A 19,827-nucleotide genomic window follows, 5' to 3' on the forward strand; every position below is an offset into this window, starting at 1 on the left:
CTTATACGGTCTGTGCCAGAGCCGGTGGTTGGGAGGCGGGGCTGGTGGTTGGGAGGCGGGGATAGTGCTGGGCAGACTTATACGGTCTGTGTCCTGAAGAGCACAGGTACAAATCAAAGTAGGGTATACACAAAAAGTAGCACATATGAGTTTATCTTGTTGGGCACACTGGATGGACCGTGCAGGTCTTTTTCTGCCGTCATCTACTATGTTACTATGATCATTAACAAAACAAAATTGTATATAAGAATATTCTGAGAAGATTTGTCTGTAGACAATACTGGTGCCCACCAATCTTTCTGCAACTGCAATTCCAGTTTGCACAGCCAAAGAAAGCATGTCACCCCCCCCCCCCCCCTCCGGGTGGTACAGGAGAATATCCTTTGGAGTTCCCATCCAGATTTTGACCCCATTTCAGGTCCTGACCCACAGTTTTGGGAAGGTCTGCATTGTCATCAGAATACACTAAGCTCTGTATTATACTATCTTGTATCTTTGCATATAATGACATGCAAATCTCTCTCATGCATATCCAGTAGGGATATCCAGAAAACCTGACTGGCCTGTGGACCCCCAGGACAGGTTTGAATATCCCTGGGGTGGAGGGGATCTGTCCCTGGGCCTGTTCCCACAGTTCTTTTTTAGTAGCAGTGTCTTCTGCAAAATCAGGTTTTTGAATTGACTGACAGTTCTTGGCTATCAAATAGTAAACTAGGCAATGCTTTTTCCTTCTTGTTACTCAGAATTAGTTTTTGGGGAAAAAAAATGGCCATCAGGGTACTACTGTATCCCTCACGAGGCTGCACTTCTGTGTGAGTTCTGATGATCAAGCAGTAGAGAGGAGAAGGGATACATGAAAACAAATGTTGATATTCAGTTTTGTCTTTCTTTATAGAGTTGTTCTTGCATAAGATCAGCTCTATGTAGCATCCTAAAATAACATTCTTTTAATTCTGCACTGTACACTAGTTGCGGTATTTCCCTAACACCAGCCCCACATTTCAATATTCTAAAGAACCCCCACCTCGTTTTCCCATTTCAGTTTTAAGACAGGTGCATGGCCTTATGTAAACCTGAAATAGATAATCTGTCGGGTGAGATATAGTCAAGAACGGTCCTTAGTTTACAAATTTCACCTGGGAGTAAAAAACAAAAATCTGTGTAAGGAGTGTATGTAGTGTTTAACCTGGTAGAAGGCTAATTGCCCCCCCCCCCCCCACCAGTGACACGGCGCTAGAAATTCGTTGCCTTCTTCCATCCAACAAATGCTCTTAGAAAGAAACCCTCTCTGTTTCCCAATAAATTAAAGGATTTATTCACCATATCTGGAAGAAACTCCCATGATACCTGAATTGGCAATTGATCTAAAATGCATGAGTTCCCCTCTCCCCCAATCAACTGGATGAAGGTACCTTGGGTATCCTGCAATGGGTGTACCAGTACACTATGCCTTGGGCATTTTGGTAGTGGGCACCTATATTAGTGAATTAAAATATGGTACCATAAAAGTTTTTTTCCGTAAGACAATGAACTATAATCCTAGCAATCCATTATCCAGTAACTTTTATATGCTGCATGAGACATGCTCGATTGTAAATTTTTATCAGGCAAGCCTAAACCCCTGTTCTGCCAACTACCTTATAACAAATGCAGCCTCATCTTTGGCTTCTTCCCTGCCCAGCAGAACTTCATAATCTTTCTAGTTAACAAAATTTATGTCTCTTTTCCAAAATTTAAGAAAAATAATTTGAAGAACATAGAGCCATTTAGGAATGAGGATCATACGAAAGACTAATTCTACCCGATAAGTACAAAGGGAGGATACGCCAATCCTCCAGCCTTTGTCTTGTGACTTCTTCTAAAAGATGTCCCACTTTAAGGGAGTGGAGGTCTTGGGTGGCAAAGTTTGTGACTGAACTGCTTTGTTAAGAGAATACCTGTTACAGCTATAACTTTTTTTTTTTTTTAATTGTCAGTATGAGTACAATAAAGCAAAGATAAATTGAAGGTATTTTATTGACAGAAGTGGATTATTTGAAGATTGTCTACCCTGCGTGGATAAGTGTACATTTTTCCATAGCATGCATCCATACGTTCAGCTGTACAATATAATATTTTAGTAGTAAAATGTAGCTGCCAAAAAGGTAGATGTAAGTGTCTGGGTAACTCTCCCCCCCCCCCCCCCCCCCCCCCCCCCAGCAACTCAGGGACGTTGTAGCAATGTAGGCAAAGAGAAAATTTCCCTACATGGGTGGTGGAACTGTAAGAGATTTTGATGAGTACATGGGTATTTACATGTAGCAAATCACCTTTTTTCAACATCGCCTTACTCTGTGTAGGTAGATGCACCTGGGCTCAGAACCAGTGCAGGTAACTTATTTCTTATGAGGAGAAAGTGGTAAAACCAAGGTGGACTCGAGTTTGAGCCAGGATTTCATTTTGAAAATCATAGTGCTTTTTACCCTGTTTATCTTGCAGTTGTAAAGGGGGACAGTTCTATAATTGGGCACTTGCCATTAGGTAGCCAGCGAGCTTGTGAAAGAAGCCCATTCTGTAAAGAAAATTAGATGCCTACTTTGCACGTATAGAATACTTGGGTATGTAGATTCTTTAAACATTTAGGCACAAGTATGAATGCCAGCTATAGAGCTGGTGTAAGCATTGGCACTTAATTGCGGCTGATGGCCACATAGTGTTCCGTAAGTTAGACACATAAATAGGAGTTTAGCCCATGCTCTGCCCCTGTGTATGCAAATAGTAAGCGAGTATCTGCAGAGTAATGCTAAGGCATCATGCTGGCTTATATACCAGTATTATAATCATTTGTATATAATGTGCATGTAAATGTTACCACCTGGTTTATGGTAGTGCCTTAAAAGTGTGTGGAGTAAATGCTGCTCATGGCACCAGTGATCACGAGGTTTTAGAAAGAAAGGGGGACTCTTCCAGCTGAGTTTCTTTAAGTACCTGCTTGTTTGCCCCAACCTATTCCTTGAAACACACCTAGTCAGGCAGAATACCCACAATGAATATGCATGAGAGGAAAAGTGCTTAGTCTGCTATTGAGACAGACATGGGGAAGCAGCTGCTTGCCCTGGGATTTGTACACGGAATGTTGCTACGATTTGAGTTTCTGTGAGGTACTTGTGACCTAGCTTTGCCACTGTTGGAAGCAGGATACTGGGCTAGATGGACCATTGATCTGACCCAGTATGGCTACTGTTTTGTTTTTATGTTATAGATTTGCTTAAACGGATAACATATCCCCTCTTTCTTACCTCTCTTAGTCTGATTGCTTAGGGGGAAGATGCCGTGGTGGATACTGTAGGGATACTGAACTCGCACAATTGGCACTATTTTTCCTCGTATCTTTTTTTTTTTTTTTTCATGATTGTAATTCTTGTGTGTCTTCCTTTCTGTTTATAACTTTATGTAGTTTGTACACTGCTCAGAAAGACCCCTAATTGGGCAGCGTACCAATTTTTAATAAACTTGAAACTTAAATCTGCATCTCCCATTAATATTGAATATTCATCGTGGATACACAGACTGGCTGGGTCTGTCCAAGGACTAGATTGAGAACTCCTGGTCTAAACTGAAGGGCTGAAAATAGCTCGTCTTATGTCTAAATTTGTGGCTGTGTCCCTGATTATTATCCAGAAATGTATTTAATGGCATGAGATCTACTTGCATGCACTGCCTCCATTGTATGCAATTAGATTTCATGCATATTCATTGGGGAAATCCTGAAAACCCGACCCGGTGAGGGCCGAGGTCAGACACCCCTGTTCCATAGAATTCTTAAGTATTGAAGTTTTACTGTTTTGCTTTATGCTCAAATTTCCTTACTGTCTCTATTGCACAAACTCATCTGATAATGATATGCAGTACTTCTAGGTGCTTGCAACACCTTTCTTATTAAGTTCATTTACATATTGGGTGTCTTAACTGGGGAGAAGGGGGAGCATAACTTGGAGATCAAGGAACTAAGCTGTTGCATAGCATTTTTCCAGAGGAAGACCAATAATCTATATATATAAAAGGCAATCCCAACGTTCTGAAGCCTCCACGGAAGTTGAGGCGCCCGAGATATCCGGTGTGCCCTGGAGTGTCTGCACCGCCCTCGCGTCAAAACGTCATGATGCGTCAAAACGTCATGATGTCGAGGGCGGAGCTATTGACACTCGAGGGCCGAAACGGCCCACAGCGAACAAGGCAAGTAGCTTCGAGGGACGGAGGGAGGGGGCCCCTTGCTAGCGCCCATTTCATTCCGCTCAGAAACGGGCATTTTTTCCTAGTTTTGAGATAAATGAAAAAGCTTGCAAGTTTTTTACGGAAGTTAAAAGTGAAAATAATGAAGCTTAAATATCAGAAGCTAGGAAGAATCCACAGAAGCAGAATGATTGCTCTGTGTGGGGCACACTGAGGAAGGTACACATTTTTGCAAGAAAAAAAAAAAATAAAACAAACCTAAGAGTAAAATAACAGGCATCCTCATCCCAGAAACCTTTCTTTGTTTCCCCTGTAGAAGGCACTGCTAACTTTAAATTGAAGTATTTTGACAAGGCATTTATGTAACGTTTCAAATTTCCACAAAAAAAGTATAGGGTCAGTAATGTGATATCCCAGTTAAAAATTACATTTCCAATAATGTTTGTCGTGAGCATACAATACTCCATAACATTTGTAGGAAGGAAAAAAGCCTTAGAAAAAAAGTTACCTAAACCCAAAAGGCAGTAACTTACTGAACTGTTCCATTCCTGTGGTATGTAGATTCCCTGATGCAGCATAGTGAAATGCTAGCCACCATTGGAATTGGACCATTTGTTGCAACAGTAGCAGTCCAGCTTAAGATAAGTGCTGTTTATATTTTCAAAGACATTGTGAAATGAAGGGGTATTTGTTTTTTGGCTGATGAAAACCATTCTATCACTTGTTAAAGGTAGTGCAGAAACTGTGTTTCTCCCAAGGCTTTTTTCCTTCCTATATGTATGTGTGTGTGTGTATATATATGTGTGTGTTATATGTATATATATATATATATATATATATATATATACACACATACATACACAGACACACAAAACTATAAATATAAGGAAGAGGTAATCTCCCTAATCAATTGAATATTTATCTAAAAAGTAAGGAGATATCACAAAAACAAGCATCAAAATATCTGACTGAAAAAAACAATGGCTGAAATAGGGTGTTTTACAGAGGAAAGGCCTCGAGAAGCCCCCAGCGTAACTGAAAGCTTTCAGTTAAGAAGCCCAGCCCCCGAAGCTTTCAGTTGCACTGTGGGCTTCTCGAGGCCTTTCCTCTGTAAAACACCCTATTTCAGCGATTGTTTTTTTCAGTCAGATATTTTCCTACTTGTTTGCGATATCTCCTTACTTTCTAGATGTGTGTATATATATATACATATATCCTCCACAATAAATATGTATGAATGTTCGCATACAGTGGAGGCAGTGTGTGCAAATCAACCTCATTCATATTCATTGTGGATATCCTGAAAACCTGACTGGCGAGGGGGAACTTCAGGACTGGCCTGGAGGATCAGGCAGCCAGTATGACGGAGCTGGATCAAAAAAACTGCAGATCTCAAACACCACATGGAACTCTCAGATAAGATAGAGGAATTGGCATAGAAGGAATAACCTCCATTTTGGAGGTATTTTGGAAAGCCTTGTTTATTCTGACTGTATGGAGGTGATTCAGAAACCATCCTCTGATATGCTGTGAAAGGCTGGGTCTTCAGAAGCCCCTGATATCATCAAAAGTTATCGAGCACTCGGAGGCACTTGTCCCATCTTATAAAGGATATAGGAGTGTGTTTCCACAGCTACTGTATGGAGCACTCAATATATCAAGTGGCCTGAAAACAGAACAACTTCCTCTGGGAATTCTATGCTATTGGAATTATACCCAGATTTGTCAACTAGAATGCTGAAAAAAAAGGACAGATCTGAAAGACATTACAAGGAAGCTGCATGAGGAACATTTAAGGTATAGATTGTCATTCCCTTTTGGCCTTGTGTTTGGGCCGCAAGTAAAAATGCACAGTGCCACATCTAGAGAATTTGCAGTTGCAGTTATGCGATTTCGTGGATTGTGGATATGCGAGGAAGCGCAACAAGAATTATCACCGCACACTCGCCTCCAAAATGGCAGAGAACACCAGCAGGAAGGGGATGGTCACGCAGCCAGCTTCGTCAAGTGTCTAAAGACCACAGTGGCGTAAAGTGATGCTTGATTTGGCGGAGTCCTCTTAAAGCAGCTTCTACTGGTCTAGTCTCAGATACTGGTCTGAATTTAGCCTGATGAGTAAATGTTTAAAATATATATAAAGGTACAATTTACCCTGTTGTAATAGACAATCCAATAGTGATTATCACACATGCTGATTATAAATGTTGCCTTATCTCAGTGGGGTGAGGTCCTTCCTCCATTTTACTACTACTACTAGTTGGCATTTCTAAAGCGCTACTAGGGTTACGCAGCGCTGTACAGTTTAACATAGAAGGACAGTCCCTGCTCAAGGAGCTTACAATCTAAAGGACAAATGTACAGTCAGTCAAACAGGGGTAATCAAATTGGGGCCGTCTAGATTTCCTGAATAGGTTAGGTGCCGAAGGCGACATTGAAGAGGTGGGCTTTGAGCAAGGATTTGAAGATGGGCAGGGAGGGGGCTTGGCGTAAGGGCTCAGGAAGTTTATTCCAAACATAGGGTGAGGCGAGGCAGAAAGGGCGGAGCCTGGAGTTGGCGGTGGTGGAGAAGGGTATTGAGAGGAGGGATTTGTCCTGTGAGCGGAGGTTACGGGTAAGGGGAGATGAGGGTAGAGAGGTAATGAGGGGCTGCAGACTGAGTGCATTTGTAGGTTAGAAGGAGAAGCTTGAACTGAATGCGGTACCTGATCGGAAGCCAGTGAGGTGTCTTGAGGAGAGGGGTGATATGAGCATATCGGTCCAGGCGGAATATAAGATGTGCCGCAGAGTTCTGAACGGATTGAAGGGGAGATGGATGGTTAAGTGGGAGGCCAGTGAGGAGTAGGTTGCAGTAGTCACATATTCCTGTACGGGTGATGGAGAGGAGGTTGCTGATTAGGGTTTGAGGAAGGGCAGGGGGATGAGGGAGGGAGGGAGGGAGGGAGGGTTCGTTCTGGGGGTTATGTATAGCTGTCCAGTAGAACATATTCCAGATTGTAAACTGTACTATTAAATATTCTGTTATGGTGAATTTTTTTGCTTAGTGCAGAAGACTCACTTAAGAGCTGAGAAACTGTTATGCACTCGATATTTTTCTGCTGGCATTTTGGCCTCTCGCCCAAATTAAAGGTTAAGGGTGTAGGGATACAAATTTTTTAAGGGCGTTCAAATTCTGGTAAAAACTGTAGCTGATCCTCTGGGATGCTATGTTGCTATCCATGCGGCTATACAAGGCTGCCTGTATAACATAGTCTTGGTATATGCATCCAGTGAAAAGCAGAGGGAGTTTATCTTGATCTGGAAAACCATCTACTACAGTTGGGGATGGGACATTGGATAATAGGTGGTGACTTTTTAATATGAGCCTTCACCCTTCCCTGGATAATACATCAAGATCACATATAGACTAGATTGGATGGCACTTGGGTCCTTTTTGAAATGGTTGGGTTTAGTAGATGTACGAAGAGAACATAATCCAAAAATCCATCAATACACGTTCTCAGCACCACATAAGCATCATTCCCATATAGATTTGTTTTGTGACAAACCTTTTATGTTGTCATGTGGGTTACGTTTGGTAGTTGAGGCCATAATGTGGTGTGACCACGCTCCAGTGTGATTCATATAAGATGGGAAGGCTAAATAAAGTACAATTCTGGAGACGGAGAGTATCCTAGAAGAAAAGGAAGTATTTCCAGATCTGTTTCAACCAATACCAGAATACTTCTCTAATAACATTATTCAGGATACCATATTAAGTATGGGATGGCTTTAAAGCCTTGATTACAGGGCATCTTATAAAATTGGCTACCAGACGGCACAAACAACATAATCAACAAGATGAGCAGCAACTGTGGAATGCACTACCAAAAGCCGTGAAAACAACTTATAACTACCTAAATGTCCGAAAATTACTAAAAGCCAACATGTTCAAAAAGGCTTACCCCACCGACCCAACTTAAATATGTAAACCCTGCAACACAACGAAACCAAGCAACTAATGATCATAAACTAACCCTTCTGCTCCTCTTTTTGATTCCTTAATGTGTCTGCACACATGCACTTTATTCGACTACAACACCTGAATGTATTTGTTTCTTTACCGGAGTTGGCGAACACCTCACGGTATTATGTAAGCCACGTTGAACCTGCAAGAAGGTGGGAAAATGTGGGATACAAATGCAACAAATAAATAGATCAATATGAACAAGGTTTGTTTAAACATCCCACTAAGCAGTTACAAGCTAAACTGTCTCAATTGAGAGATCAGTTGAAAAGTCTGTGGGCAGGGAAAGTACAATGTGAACTAGGCATGATTAACTAAAGAGGTTTTGAGGAAGGCAACAGAGCCAGTAGACTGGTAGCACACCAAGCTAAAGCTACACCAGTGCAAACTTGGCATCTATAAGAACTGATGAGGATCAATGTGTTCGGGAGCCAGAATAACTGAGGCAATGCTTTCTTAAATCCTATTAAAAAAATATTTACTTCAGAGGTACAAGCTACTCCTCAGGAGATTGATGCCTGTTTGAATCAGATTCAGTTGGGGGATGCTTGGTACGCAATAAATGGATAAAGAAATTGTTGTACTGGAAGTCCAGAATATTATCAACTTTAAAACCGGGAAAATCATCAGGCTTGGATGGGCTACCCACAGAACTTTATAAGAAATTCTCAAACTTTGTCATGTCAGTATTGACCCAAACAATTATCTTGAAAGGATCTCTCTTCCTACTGTCCATGCTAGAAGCGGGTAGAACGGTGTTTCCTAAACTAGGGAAAAATCCTATCCTCTGTATTTCATAGCGATTGATATCGGTCCTATACTATTTTAGTGAGAGAGGATCAGTCCGTTTTCAACCCCGGTTGGACAACTGGAGAAAAATGTAAGCCACGCTAAACCTGATTTGGCAAGCTAAAATTGGAAAAGATCCAATGGTACTTTTGGCCATAGATGGCGAGAAAGCGCTTGACAGGGTGAAATAGAGAATCTTGCATCAGGTGTTAAAAGATATGGGTTCTGGCCCAAATTTCAGTGTGTGGATCTCTGCTCTTTACTCTGCTTGTTTGCCCTGGAGCCTTTAGTGCCCAAATTTTGGAGAATCCAGCAATCAAATAAGTAACAATGGGAGGAGAAGAATATAAGATATCCTTCTTTGCAGATGACATTTTATTGACTGTAGGGGATACCATTAATACTAGGACTATGGTGCTTTGTATGGTTTCAAAATGGGTGCCACCAAATTGGAGGTACTTAATATAACATTGGGATCTGAACAGGTCTCTCAACTCCAGGCTCAGCTTCCTTTTGTCTAGCCAGAGACTTTATTCAGTACTATCACATGTATATTCATTGTAGAGATCCTGAAAATCTGATGGGACTAGGTGTGCCCCAAGGACTGTGTTGGGAATGACTGACCTAGGTGTTAAAATCTCATCTAACTTAAAGACTATATAAACTGAATTATGGCAGACTGATCCCAACTGCGCTCAGTCATCATGGTTGGGAAGAATAGCCATATGTAAGATGAGGGTACTTCCAAGGTTTTTATATTTATTTCAGACATTGCCTATCATTGTCCGTTATCAACTAATGAATTATGTGCAAGAGATACTTTTCTCCTATATTTGGAAGAAGTGCTGTCCCCCAGAATGGTATCTAGAGTTTCTCTCTATAATAGAAGACTTCAGGGGAGCCTGATAAAGCATGGCAGAGTATATATCAAAACACTTATAAGATGTCAATATCTGCCAATCTAGTAGAGAATGGACCCAAACTGTGTTATTGTTGGTGGCTTAACTATTTCTCATTCAACTATTCTCCACAACGTTGGAGAGTGTATGGGGATATGGGCACATTTATGCACATATGGTGGACTTGCCCAATTATGCAGCACCATTATTCCCAAACGGGTTGTATATTTGGCTTTGACATGAATCGTCAGTTAATCAGAACTTGAATAAACATAAACATTGTCAACAATCACAATGAAACAGTTAACCATTGGACCCAAAGATTTTTTTTTTTTTTTTTAATTGTCTTCCTGATGGACTTGCCAGTGACTGTCAAAGTTTTATTACCAGGAGATAGCCAGAAGGTGGAAACACCACAACAGGACTTCAGTTGTCGACAATTAAACTAAAATGCTGGCAAGCTTGCTACTTGAACAAACTAACTTCTTTTGGGCATGGATGTCAGGTAGCAATGAAGAAAAGATGGAAAACCATTTTTGGACTGGTGCAATGAAGACAGTTCTTGATTTTGGTTTAGATTGCAGACCTGGAAGAATTCAAGTTAGTGACCATAAGGGCCTTTGGATGTAGTACACCATCAGGCTTATTTTCGAAAGAGAAGGACTCCCATCTTTCGACACAAATCGGAAGATGGGCGTCCTCCTCCCAGGGTCGCCCAAATCAGCATAATTGAAAACCGATTTTGGGCGCCCCCAACTGCTTTCCGTCGCGGGGACAACCAAAGTTCCTGGGGGCATGTTGGAGTTGTAGCGAAGGCGGGACTTGGGCGTGCCTAACACATGGGCGTCCTCGATGAGCACTTGGACGACTTTCCTTGGTCCTTTTTTTTTGTTATGACCAAGCCACAAAAAGGTGCCCGAACTGACCAGATGACCACCGGAGAGAATCGAGCATGACCTCCCCTTACTCCCCCAGTGGTCACTAATCCCCTCCCACCCTCAAAAGAAATAGTTAAAAATCTTTTGTGCCAGCCTCAAATGTCATTTTCGGGTCCATTGCAAGAGTATGCAGGTCTCTGGAGCAGTTTTAATGTGTGCAGTGCACTTCAGGCAGGCGGACCGAGCCCCATCCACCCCCCCCCCCCCCCACCTGTTACACTTGTGGTGGTAAATATGAGCCATCCAAAACCCACTGTACCCACATGTAGGTGCCCCCCTTCACCTGTAAGGGCTGTGGTGGTGTAGTTGTGAGTGGTTTTGGGGGGTTTCAGCACACAAGGTAAGGGAGCTTCATACCTGGGAGCTTTTTCTAAAGTCCACTGCAGTGTCCCCTAGGGTGCCCTGGCATGCCAGGGGGTCCAGTGCACTACGAAGGCTGGCTCCTCCCACAACCACAGGGTTTGCATTTGGTCGTTTCTGAGATGGGCGTCCTTAGTTTCCATTATCGCCGAAAATCAGAAACGACCAAGTCTGTGGACGACCCTCATTTCAAGGTTTGGGCGTCCCTGACCGTATTATCGAAACGAAAGATGGACGCCCATCTTGTTTCGATAATATGGGTTTCACTGCCCCTTCGCCGGGATGTCCTGCGAAGATGTCCTCAGGAAAACTTGGGTGCCCCTTTTCGATTATGCCCCTCTGTCTGTAAATGGATCTACATTTATGCCTAGATTTGGCATTGAGTTTTCATTATTTTCTTGTCAAACGTTGATCAGATCTGAAACGCGTGTATGTTATTCTTTATGGCTGTGGGAAATTGGGGGGGGGGGGGGGAATTTGTTTTTCTGTTCTATGAAAATCAATTAAGATTTTAAAAATGTTATTATATTTTTACATTGAATTAAAACCAGAGCCATATTAGGTCATTAGAAAGTTATTTGCAGTACCATTGAGAGATTCCAGATTAGTCAGACCTAATTTTTTTTCTAGGTGGCTCAGTGCCATCCATCAATAGATCATATTCTTTCTAGCCCCATTAGCTCTCCTAATTCAGTCGCTTGGAATTTCCTTCTTTATGTATGGTGATTTATATTCAGCTCCTGTTCAGTCTCCCATCATCTACTGTGGAATCCATCTTAGAAATATCCTCTAAGTACAGCCTAAATTGCACACTGGCTTACCATTAATGGCCTAAAATCGAATGTTGCCAAAATTGTTGCTATGTTCTTATCTTGGTCATCGTCTTCGCTGTCCTGCCTTCCAAGTATTTGTGGCACTCCCATCAGTAATTCTGCCAGGATCCTTGGAATTATCTTCAATAATCACACTACTTTTTCTGACCACATTTCAATGATTACCAAAAAAACAACTTTTTTTGTTTTCATACCCTGTGTCAGCTCTGTGCTGGATGCTCCCTTTTTGATTCCTAGTCTCTCCACTTGATTCACTGTCTTGTAATGTTCTGGATTGACTATGGTGTGGTTTACCACAATATCAACTCCGACGACTCCAGGTCATACAGAACACCGTTGTAAAACTCATTCATGGTGCTAAAAAGTATATTGGTGTTTCCCCACTTTTCACGTATGAACATTGGCTCCCTATTTCGTGAAAGCATGGATGGGGAAGGGGGACAATATGGTGGCAGCAGCAGATAGAAAGCGCTGCTGGTGGATGACTTCTTTGGCTGCTGGGACTTGGGGATCCGGGGGTGAGGGAGAAGCGCAGAGTACGGGTGAAGGCTAAATTTTGGGGATCCCCCACCAGCCATAGCTACGAGCAAAATGTCTAATCACCAAAGATTCAATTCCTGATATTGATTTGGGGTTAGATTAGAAGGATCAGAAAATACTGTACCCACATCATTCCAAGATTTTGAAAACATGTAATTGTGTTCCAGTGTGTGAAATTTTTTGATAAGACTTGTGAAAGTTTTTTTTTTCTTTCCTTCTCCCCCCTCCCCAAGACTAATCTTTTAAATGCAAGCAGTTACAGTTCACACACTTTAAGTTCTGAAAATCCACAAGAACCAATCTTTCTTTCCCCGTCAGTGACGATGCACGTATGTGTACATTCTTGTTTTTATTTTGTTTTGTTTTTATTTGGAAGGATCCAGATGGCTGGTGTGACCTGACAAACTTTGACCTGCCAGAAGACCCGGCATGTGGTAACAGCAATTGTAGCAGCAGCAGCAGTAGTACCAGCAGTAGCATCAGCAGCCACAGCCCACTCTGCCCGAGCCCCATCAAGCCATCGCCTTCTGTGCCCGCTGTGACGGAATACCGTTTGGATGGGCACATCATCTCCGACCTGATCAAAAGCAGCAAAGGAGAACTTATTCCTATTTCGCCATGCACGGACATCGCTTTAGGTACTCCACCTTCCATGCCAAAGCGGCAGAAAAGGAAGATGGCACTCTCGCCTGTTACAGAGAACAGCTCTAACTGCAGCCTCTCGCATATTGAAGCCAGTAACAGTATGACTCCAAAGGGTACGCCAGTGAAAGCGTTGCCATTCTCACCATCCCAGGTACAGTGCTAAATTTACTGGATCAGCTGGCAAGGGGACTGGGTAGCTAACTGGAGGAGCTGGAATTAATCAGGTTCTGGCTAGAAAGGATTCAGGTATATGGATAGATGTTTACTAAACCAATGTTCCTTTTTTTTTTTTTTTTAAACTCTGTATTTTATTTATTTATTTATTTATTTTATTTTTTGTTACATTTGTACCCCGCGTTTTCCCACTCATGGCAGGCTCAATGCGGCAGGCGATGGAGGGTTAAGTGACTTGCCCAGAGTCACAAGGAGCTGCCTGTGCCGGGAATCAAACTCAGTTCCTCAGTTCCCCAGGACCAAAGTCCACCATCCTAACCACTAGGCCACTCCTCCACTCCATCAATGTGTTATTAAACTTTCAACGTTTCAAAACAAGTACGCATGAGGTTTATCTCGTCCGAACAGCAATATGTTAACACAGAACATCTAGTCTCAACCCCCTGAAATAGTAATTCCAGCCATTAAACTACCCTATAAATCCTGTCGCCTCCTCTCTCCTGAAGGTAAGGTCAGTTAAGTATCCTTTGGTAAGCTTCAGTTAGGCAAGGCCTATGCCTCCAACTGAAATAGTACAGAAAACAGCGATAAGTCAGCCATGTGGTGTGGCCCACCATACCAGATGAGGACCACTGTTGGAGTGACTCCCACCCTACCCAACAAGAAAACTCTACGGTAGCTCCCATTTACTCTCTTTCGCAGGGATTACCATACAGTGCTGCTGTCCATGAGAGAAAGTGAGGACCCAAACCAACTCGCCCAAGAGTAGCCATTATAAGGGCCATTCTGCTTGATCAAATGCATTGTCTGCGTCAATAGTGGGCAGCAAGGGTACCTTGCGGGAATGAGCACAGTAGATGAGGTTCACCAACCATCTCACATTGTCCCCAGCTCACGAATGAAGTGGGGCAAGTAGGTATTTAACCTCCGAGCTAATATTTTAACTAGGATAACAGTGAAATTGGGTGGTATGAACTTCAAAGCAGAGGGTCCTTCCCTGATTTTATGTATGACAGTTACCCACTTCACTTCGCCTGGCATAAGGGATGGAAGGGCTCTCAAGAGGCTCAGGGAGGGACAAGTGAGAGAAAGAAAAATTGGATCTTACCTGCTGATTTTCTTTCCTTCAATTCCTCCAGACCAGAACTCGTGCACATTTCAGGATCTAGTTTTGTTGCGGGAGTATTACTAAGAAACTGAACAGTTTTTCAGGGACGGGTTTGGTCACGTTGTTTCCGTTTCTTTGAAGACAATCCATAATTATTTGATTTCACGTTTCTGTTGCAAGTTGTTCCCTAGTTAATGGGAGCCGTACAAGTTTTTTTTTTAGTTGGGCCTATTATTTTGTCTTGGTATCTAAATACTGGCAGGCCATGGACTGCACAACATAATTATTGGATCACTTTGAAGCCAGCAGTTCTCAGCCTGCATCTGCTGGTAGCAGTGCATATACCCACGTGTCTGGACTGGTCTGAAGAAATTTAAAGGAGAAAATTAGCAGGTAAGATCTAATTCCCCGTTTTGCACACAGTTTTTTTTAAATTTGTGCAGGATTCCCGCAGGAGTAGTGTGTGGGGGGTGTGTGTGATTTTTTTTTTAATTGTACAGTATGTATTTGCTGTACATTTCATTGAGCGATGAGGTAATGTGATTTATAAATTCAGCTGCATAAGTATGCATAATCATGCCCTCTTTCCTAAGGCATAAATCTTTACATAGCTGCATTGCTTATTTGTGCGTGCACTCCTTAACATGTCCACTTCTTATCCAGTTTCTTAATTTCTGGACCAAACAAGACACGGTGGATATAGAGAACCCATCACTAACATCCACGCCTGTTTGTAGTCAGAAGGTGATTGTGACCACACCACTGCATCGGGACAAGACCCCTCTATTGCAGAAAAACCACGCGTAAGTAAGCCAGATAACACACAGTGGGACACACAACATAGTGGATTAAGTAAATTTTCTCCTCAACCTGTTTCCTTGCCTTCCAAAGAATTTCCTGGCATGTTTTGCTTTTATTTATTTATTTTACCAATGTTGTCCTAATTAAGCAGTGCTGTATAGTTCATCAGGGTTCTTCAGCTCTAGTTTTCAAGGGCAACACACAGACCTGGTTGTTGCACGCATCCTTGCCATGGTTTATACACCTATAAGAAAACAGTGCCTGCTTTTATGTGACATATGTAAGGGGGCAGATTGGCACTTAAATCATGTCCTCAGGTTAGAGAATGATACAGGTACAAAGTTTGGCCCTGTCCCCTTCAGGCTCTGTCCTCATCTGCAGAAGCCTCAGAATACTTATGATTTTATATTTTAAATCTTTTAAAAAGGAACAATAGTTGATGCCACTGTTTATAAATCACAAATGGAAAATAACACAAGCAACTATAATAAACCCTTCCCCCCACCTCAAATTACCCTCTACCTTTCCAACCCCAACAATCGCTGACTTCCACTTCCCCAAAGAACCCTAATCCACCCTGTTAAAAAAAAAAAAAAAAAAAAAAAAGAAATTCAGGGGTACAAAATAAACCCGCTCTGCCTCCTAGTATCATCCATTATCCTTTCCTATTATGTTTTTGGTCTCATGTATTACACCAATGGTCTCTAATTGTTCTGGTACCTCATACTTTTTTTTTTAATTTTAATTTATTTTATTGAGTTTTTTTTAACAAACATAAATTTACAATTATGAGTGATAATACACAACTTGGAAATTATACATAAAAAGGCAATAGTTCTTAAATTCAAATTTCAAACATTATCGACCACAAGTTAAAGAAATAATCCAAGATGTAAGATTATATAATAATCTAAAAGGAAATATGTTAAGTAATACAAAGTATAAACGATGCACCTGTCCCGGGTCTATCCTCCTAGTCTGATAAACAGTGAACATATGGGACTATACCACTACATTTACTTCTTCCCTAATAACTAAAAATTCCTCCAATTGTTTGGGGTCAAAGAATTGAAACTGCTTAGACTGAAATACAGTTCTGCAAACACAAGGAAATTTCAACAGGAAGTTGGCTCCTATTGCCAACGTTCTTGTGCGCAAAGCCAAAAAGGCTTTATGCCGCTTTTGGGTCTCTCTCGATAGATCAGGATAGATTCTTATTTTAGACCCCCAAAAATTTCAATCCAAATGTCTTAATGAAAGTCTCAGTACTGCATCTCTATCCATTTCCAAAGCAAATGAGACCAGTAAAGTTGCCCTCTTTGTTACAACCTCTAAAGATGATTCCAAAATGGCAGTCATAGTAACATAGTAACATAGTAGATGACGGCAGAAAAAGACCTGCACGGTCCATCTAGTCTGCCCACGATAAACTCATATGTGTATACCTTACCTTGATTTGTACCTGTCTTTTTCAGGGCACAGACCGTATAAGTCTGTGCAGCAGTATTTCCCGCCTCCCAACCACCAGTCCCGCCTCCCATCACCGGCTCCGGCACAGACCCCGTATAAGTCTGCCCTCCCCCATCCTAGCCTCTCAACCACCAACCCCTCTTCCCCCCGCCACCCAATTTCAGCTAAGCTTCTGTGGATCCATTCCTTCTGCACAGGATTCCTTTATGCCTGTCCCACGCATGCTTGAATTCCGTTACTGTTTTCATCTCCACCACCTCCCGCGGGAGGGCATTCCAAGCGTTCACCACCCTCTCCGTGAAGAAATACTTCCTGACATCTTTCCTGAGTCTGCCCCCCTTCAATCTCATTTCATGTCCTCTCGTTCTACCGCCTTCCCATCTCCGGAAAAGATTCGTTTGCGGATTAATACCTTTCAAATATTTGAACGTCTGTATCATATCACCCCTGTTCCTCCTTTCCTCCAGAGTATACATGTTCAGGTCAGCAAGTCTCTCTTCATACGTCTTGGAACGCAACTCCCATACCATCCTCGTAGCTTTTCTTTGTACCGCTTCCATTTTTTTAACATCCTTCGCAAGGTACGGCCTCCAAAACTGAACACAATACTCCAGGTGGGGCCTCACCAACGTCTTATACAGGGGCATTAAAACCTCCTTTTTTCTGCTGGTCACACCTCTCTCTATACAGCCTAGCAACCTTCTCGCTACGGCCACCGCCTTGTCGCACTGTTTCATCGCCTTTAGGTCCTCAGATACTATCACCCCAAGATCCCTCTCCCCGTCCGTGTCTATCAGGCTCTCCCCACCTAACACATACGCCTCCCTTGGATTTCTACTCCCTAAGTGCATCACTTTGCATTTCTTCGCATTGAATTTTAATTGCCAAATGTTAGACCATTTTTCCAGCTTCTTCAGATCTTTTTTCATGTTTTCCACTCCCTCCGGGGTGTCCACTCTGTTGCAAATCTTGGTGTCATCCGCAAAAAGGCAAACTTTACCTTGTAACCTTTCGGCAATGTCACTCACAAATATATTGAACAGAATGGGCCCCAGCACCGATCCCTGAGGCACTCCACTACTCACCTTTCCCTCCTCCGAGCGAACTCCATTCACTACCACCCTCTGGCGTCTGCCCGTCAACCAGTTCCTAATCCAGTTCACCACTCTCTACCCTCCTGGAGAGATTCCCCTGATACCTTACGTGGATCAGTTTGTAAATAAAAAGCACGAGTTATTGGTGGTAGAGAGGTATCTGGCATACCCAATATTTCATAATAAATAATGAAGATTATCTCCTTCTGACTCTATTGACAAATGACGCATTCAAATATGGAGGAGATATAGAAACAACACAATCGGCATATTTTCTGACCGAAAAATAAATCTTTAAATTGAAGAGGTGTTGCCTGTAGAAGCCCCCGGCTCTATATATTCAGAGCTCATGAGGGCTGGGCTGCTTCATCATTGGCAACACCCCTAGATTCATAGAACAGCTTATCCCATACATGTGTTCTAATACTCTTATTTTATATAAATTTTTCTTCTTTTGACTTCTTTTTCTTTTTTAACACACAATGGGTAGTTATGAAGTTAAACGTGACGGCTACTTAGCTTTTGCACGGTCCAATCCTTCCTTTGTTAGTTACATGCTGGAAGCTGAACGCGACCAAGACCAACAATGGCCAGCGTTTCGTTGCCTGCTTCAGGGTCCGTTAGAAGTGGTTGATCCTTCAGCTGAGTTAGACGCAGACCATTTGACCCTGAAGCAGGCGACGAAACGCTGGCCATTGTTGGTCTTGGTCGCGTTCAGCTTCCAGCATGTAACTAACAAAGGAAGGATTGGACCGTGCAAAAGCTAAGTAGCTGTCACGTTTAACTTCATAACTACCCATTGTGTGTTAGAAAAAAAGAAGTCAAAAGAAGAAAAATTTATATAAAATAAGAGTATTAGAACACATGTATGGGATAAGCTGTTCTATGAATCTAGGGGTGTTGCCAATGATGACGCAGCCCAGCCCTCATGAGCTCTGAATATATAGAGCCGGGGGCTTCTAGAGGCAACACCTCTTCAATTTAAAGATTTATTTTTCGGTCAGAAAATATGCCGATTGTGTTGTTTCTATATCTCCTCCATATTTGAATGTGTCATACCCAATATTTCAACAAGGTATTTCTTAACCATTTGTACTGGTGTAATCAAAGGTGAACTGGGAAAATTTATCAGCCTTAAATTTAGTCTTTTAGACTGGTTCTATAGATATTCCAGCCGTCTAGAAGTAAAGTTCTTATCTTTAATTAGTGTTTGATCCACAAGTTCCAATTTTGAACTTCTTTCGGTAAGAGCTTTTATTTCCACAGCTTGAGAATCAGTCTTTTTCCATTGGGATAGTGAAGTTTCTGATAAAGTCTTTATAGTTGCCGCATTCTTAGCTACCAAAGACTGTAGGGAAGTATGTGCTGTAAAGGTTAAGTCCCAAAGTGACTCTAAAGTCACTAAGGCTGGCTTTTCCATTTTCCCCATATTTAACACAGGAAGCGTTGCTTTAACAGCCTGCTCCAGAATACTCACTGTCTGTAGCAACAGCACAGGAGAGGATGATACTTCTGGAGCTTCTAAGCTGGAAGCACCCTGGTCTCGACTTGGCTCCAACAGGCTCCCTCCCTGGACACTCCGACTTCCATTCTGGACTGGAGCACTAGGGCTCTGAAGGTAACCACCACTTCCTGGTTGCGGGGGCGCCGCACGTTTGACGGGGCTCAGGGAAGCCCCGTCTACACTGTCAGCCAGCGCCGAAGCGCCAGCCTCCTCAGACGGAGTAGAGACTCTCCCGGGACCCAGCAGGACTCCAAAGTCCTCCAGTCTCGCTTGTCGAAGCTGGCTTGACCCGTCAGGGAGAGAGGGAATCTCCCTGACTTTGCCTCTCCGTTTCCTCATAACGAGGATCAGGTAGGGGGACCTGCTACTTCAGCATTCAATAGGAGGAAGTGAGACGCGTCTGGCAGCATGTCTCAGACCGTCGCCATCATGTATTTTTTCCTAGTACCTCATACTA

At 42.5% G+C, this 19,827-nt stretch overlaps 1 protein-coding gene across 2 annotated transcripts in view; it reads left to right on the plus strand.

Annotated features, from left to right (window-relative positions):
- Positions 1-19,827, plus strand: part of MYBL2 (MYB proto-oncogene like 2) — a 60,794-nt gene that overhangs the window by 27,022 nt on the left and 13,945 nt on the right. For both annotated transcript variants that reach the window (XM_030211776.1, XM_030211777.1), the window contains exons 8-9: positions 12,951-13,370; positions 15,165-15,304. In XM_030211776.1, coding sequence (XP_030067636.1) covers positions 12,951-13,370; positions 15,165-15,304 — 560 coding nt within the window. The remainder of the gene's footprint in view (positions 1-12,950; positions 13,371-15,164; positions 15,305-19,827) is intronic.

Source organism: Microcaecilia unicolor, chromosome 8 (assembly GCF_901765095.1).
Source record: "Microcaecilia unicolor chromosome 8, aMicUni1.1, whole genome shotgun sequence".
Taxonomy (NCBI): Eukaryota; Metazoa; Chordata; class Amphibia; order Gymnophiona; family Siphonopidae; genus Microcaecilia; species Microcaecilia unicolor.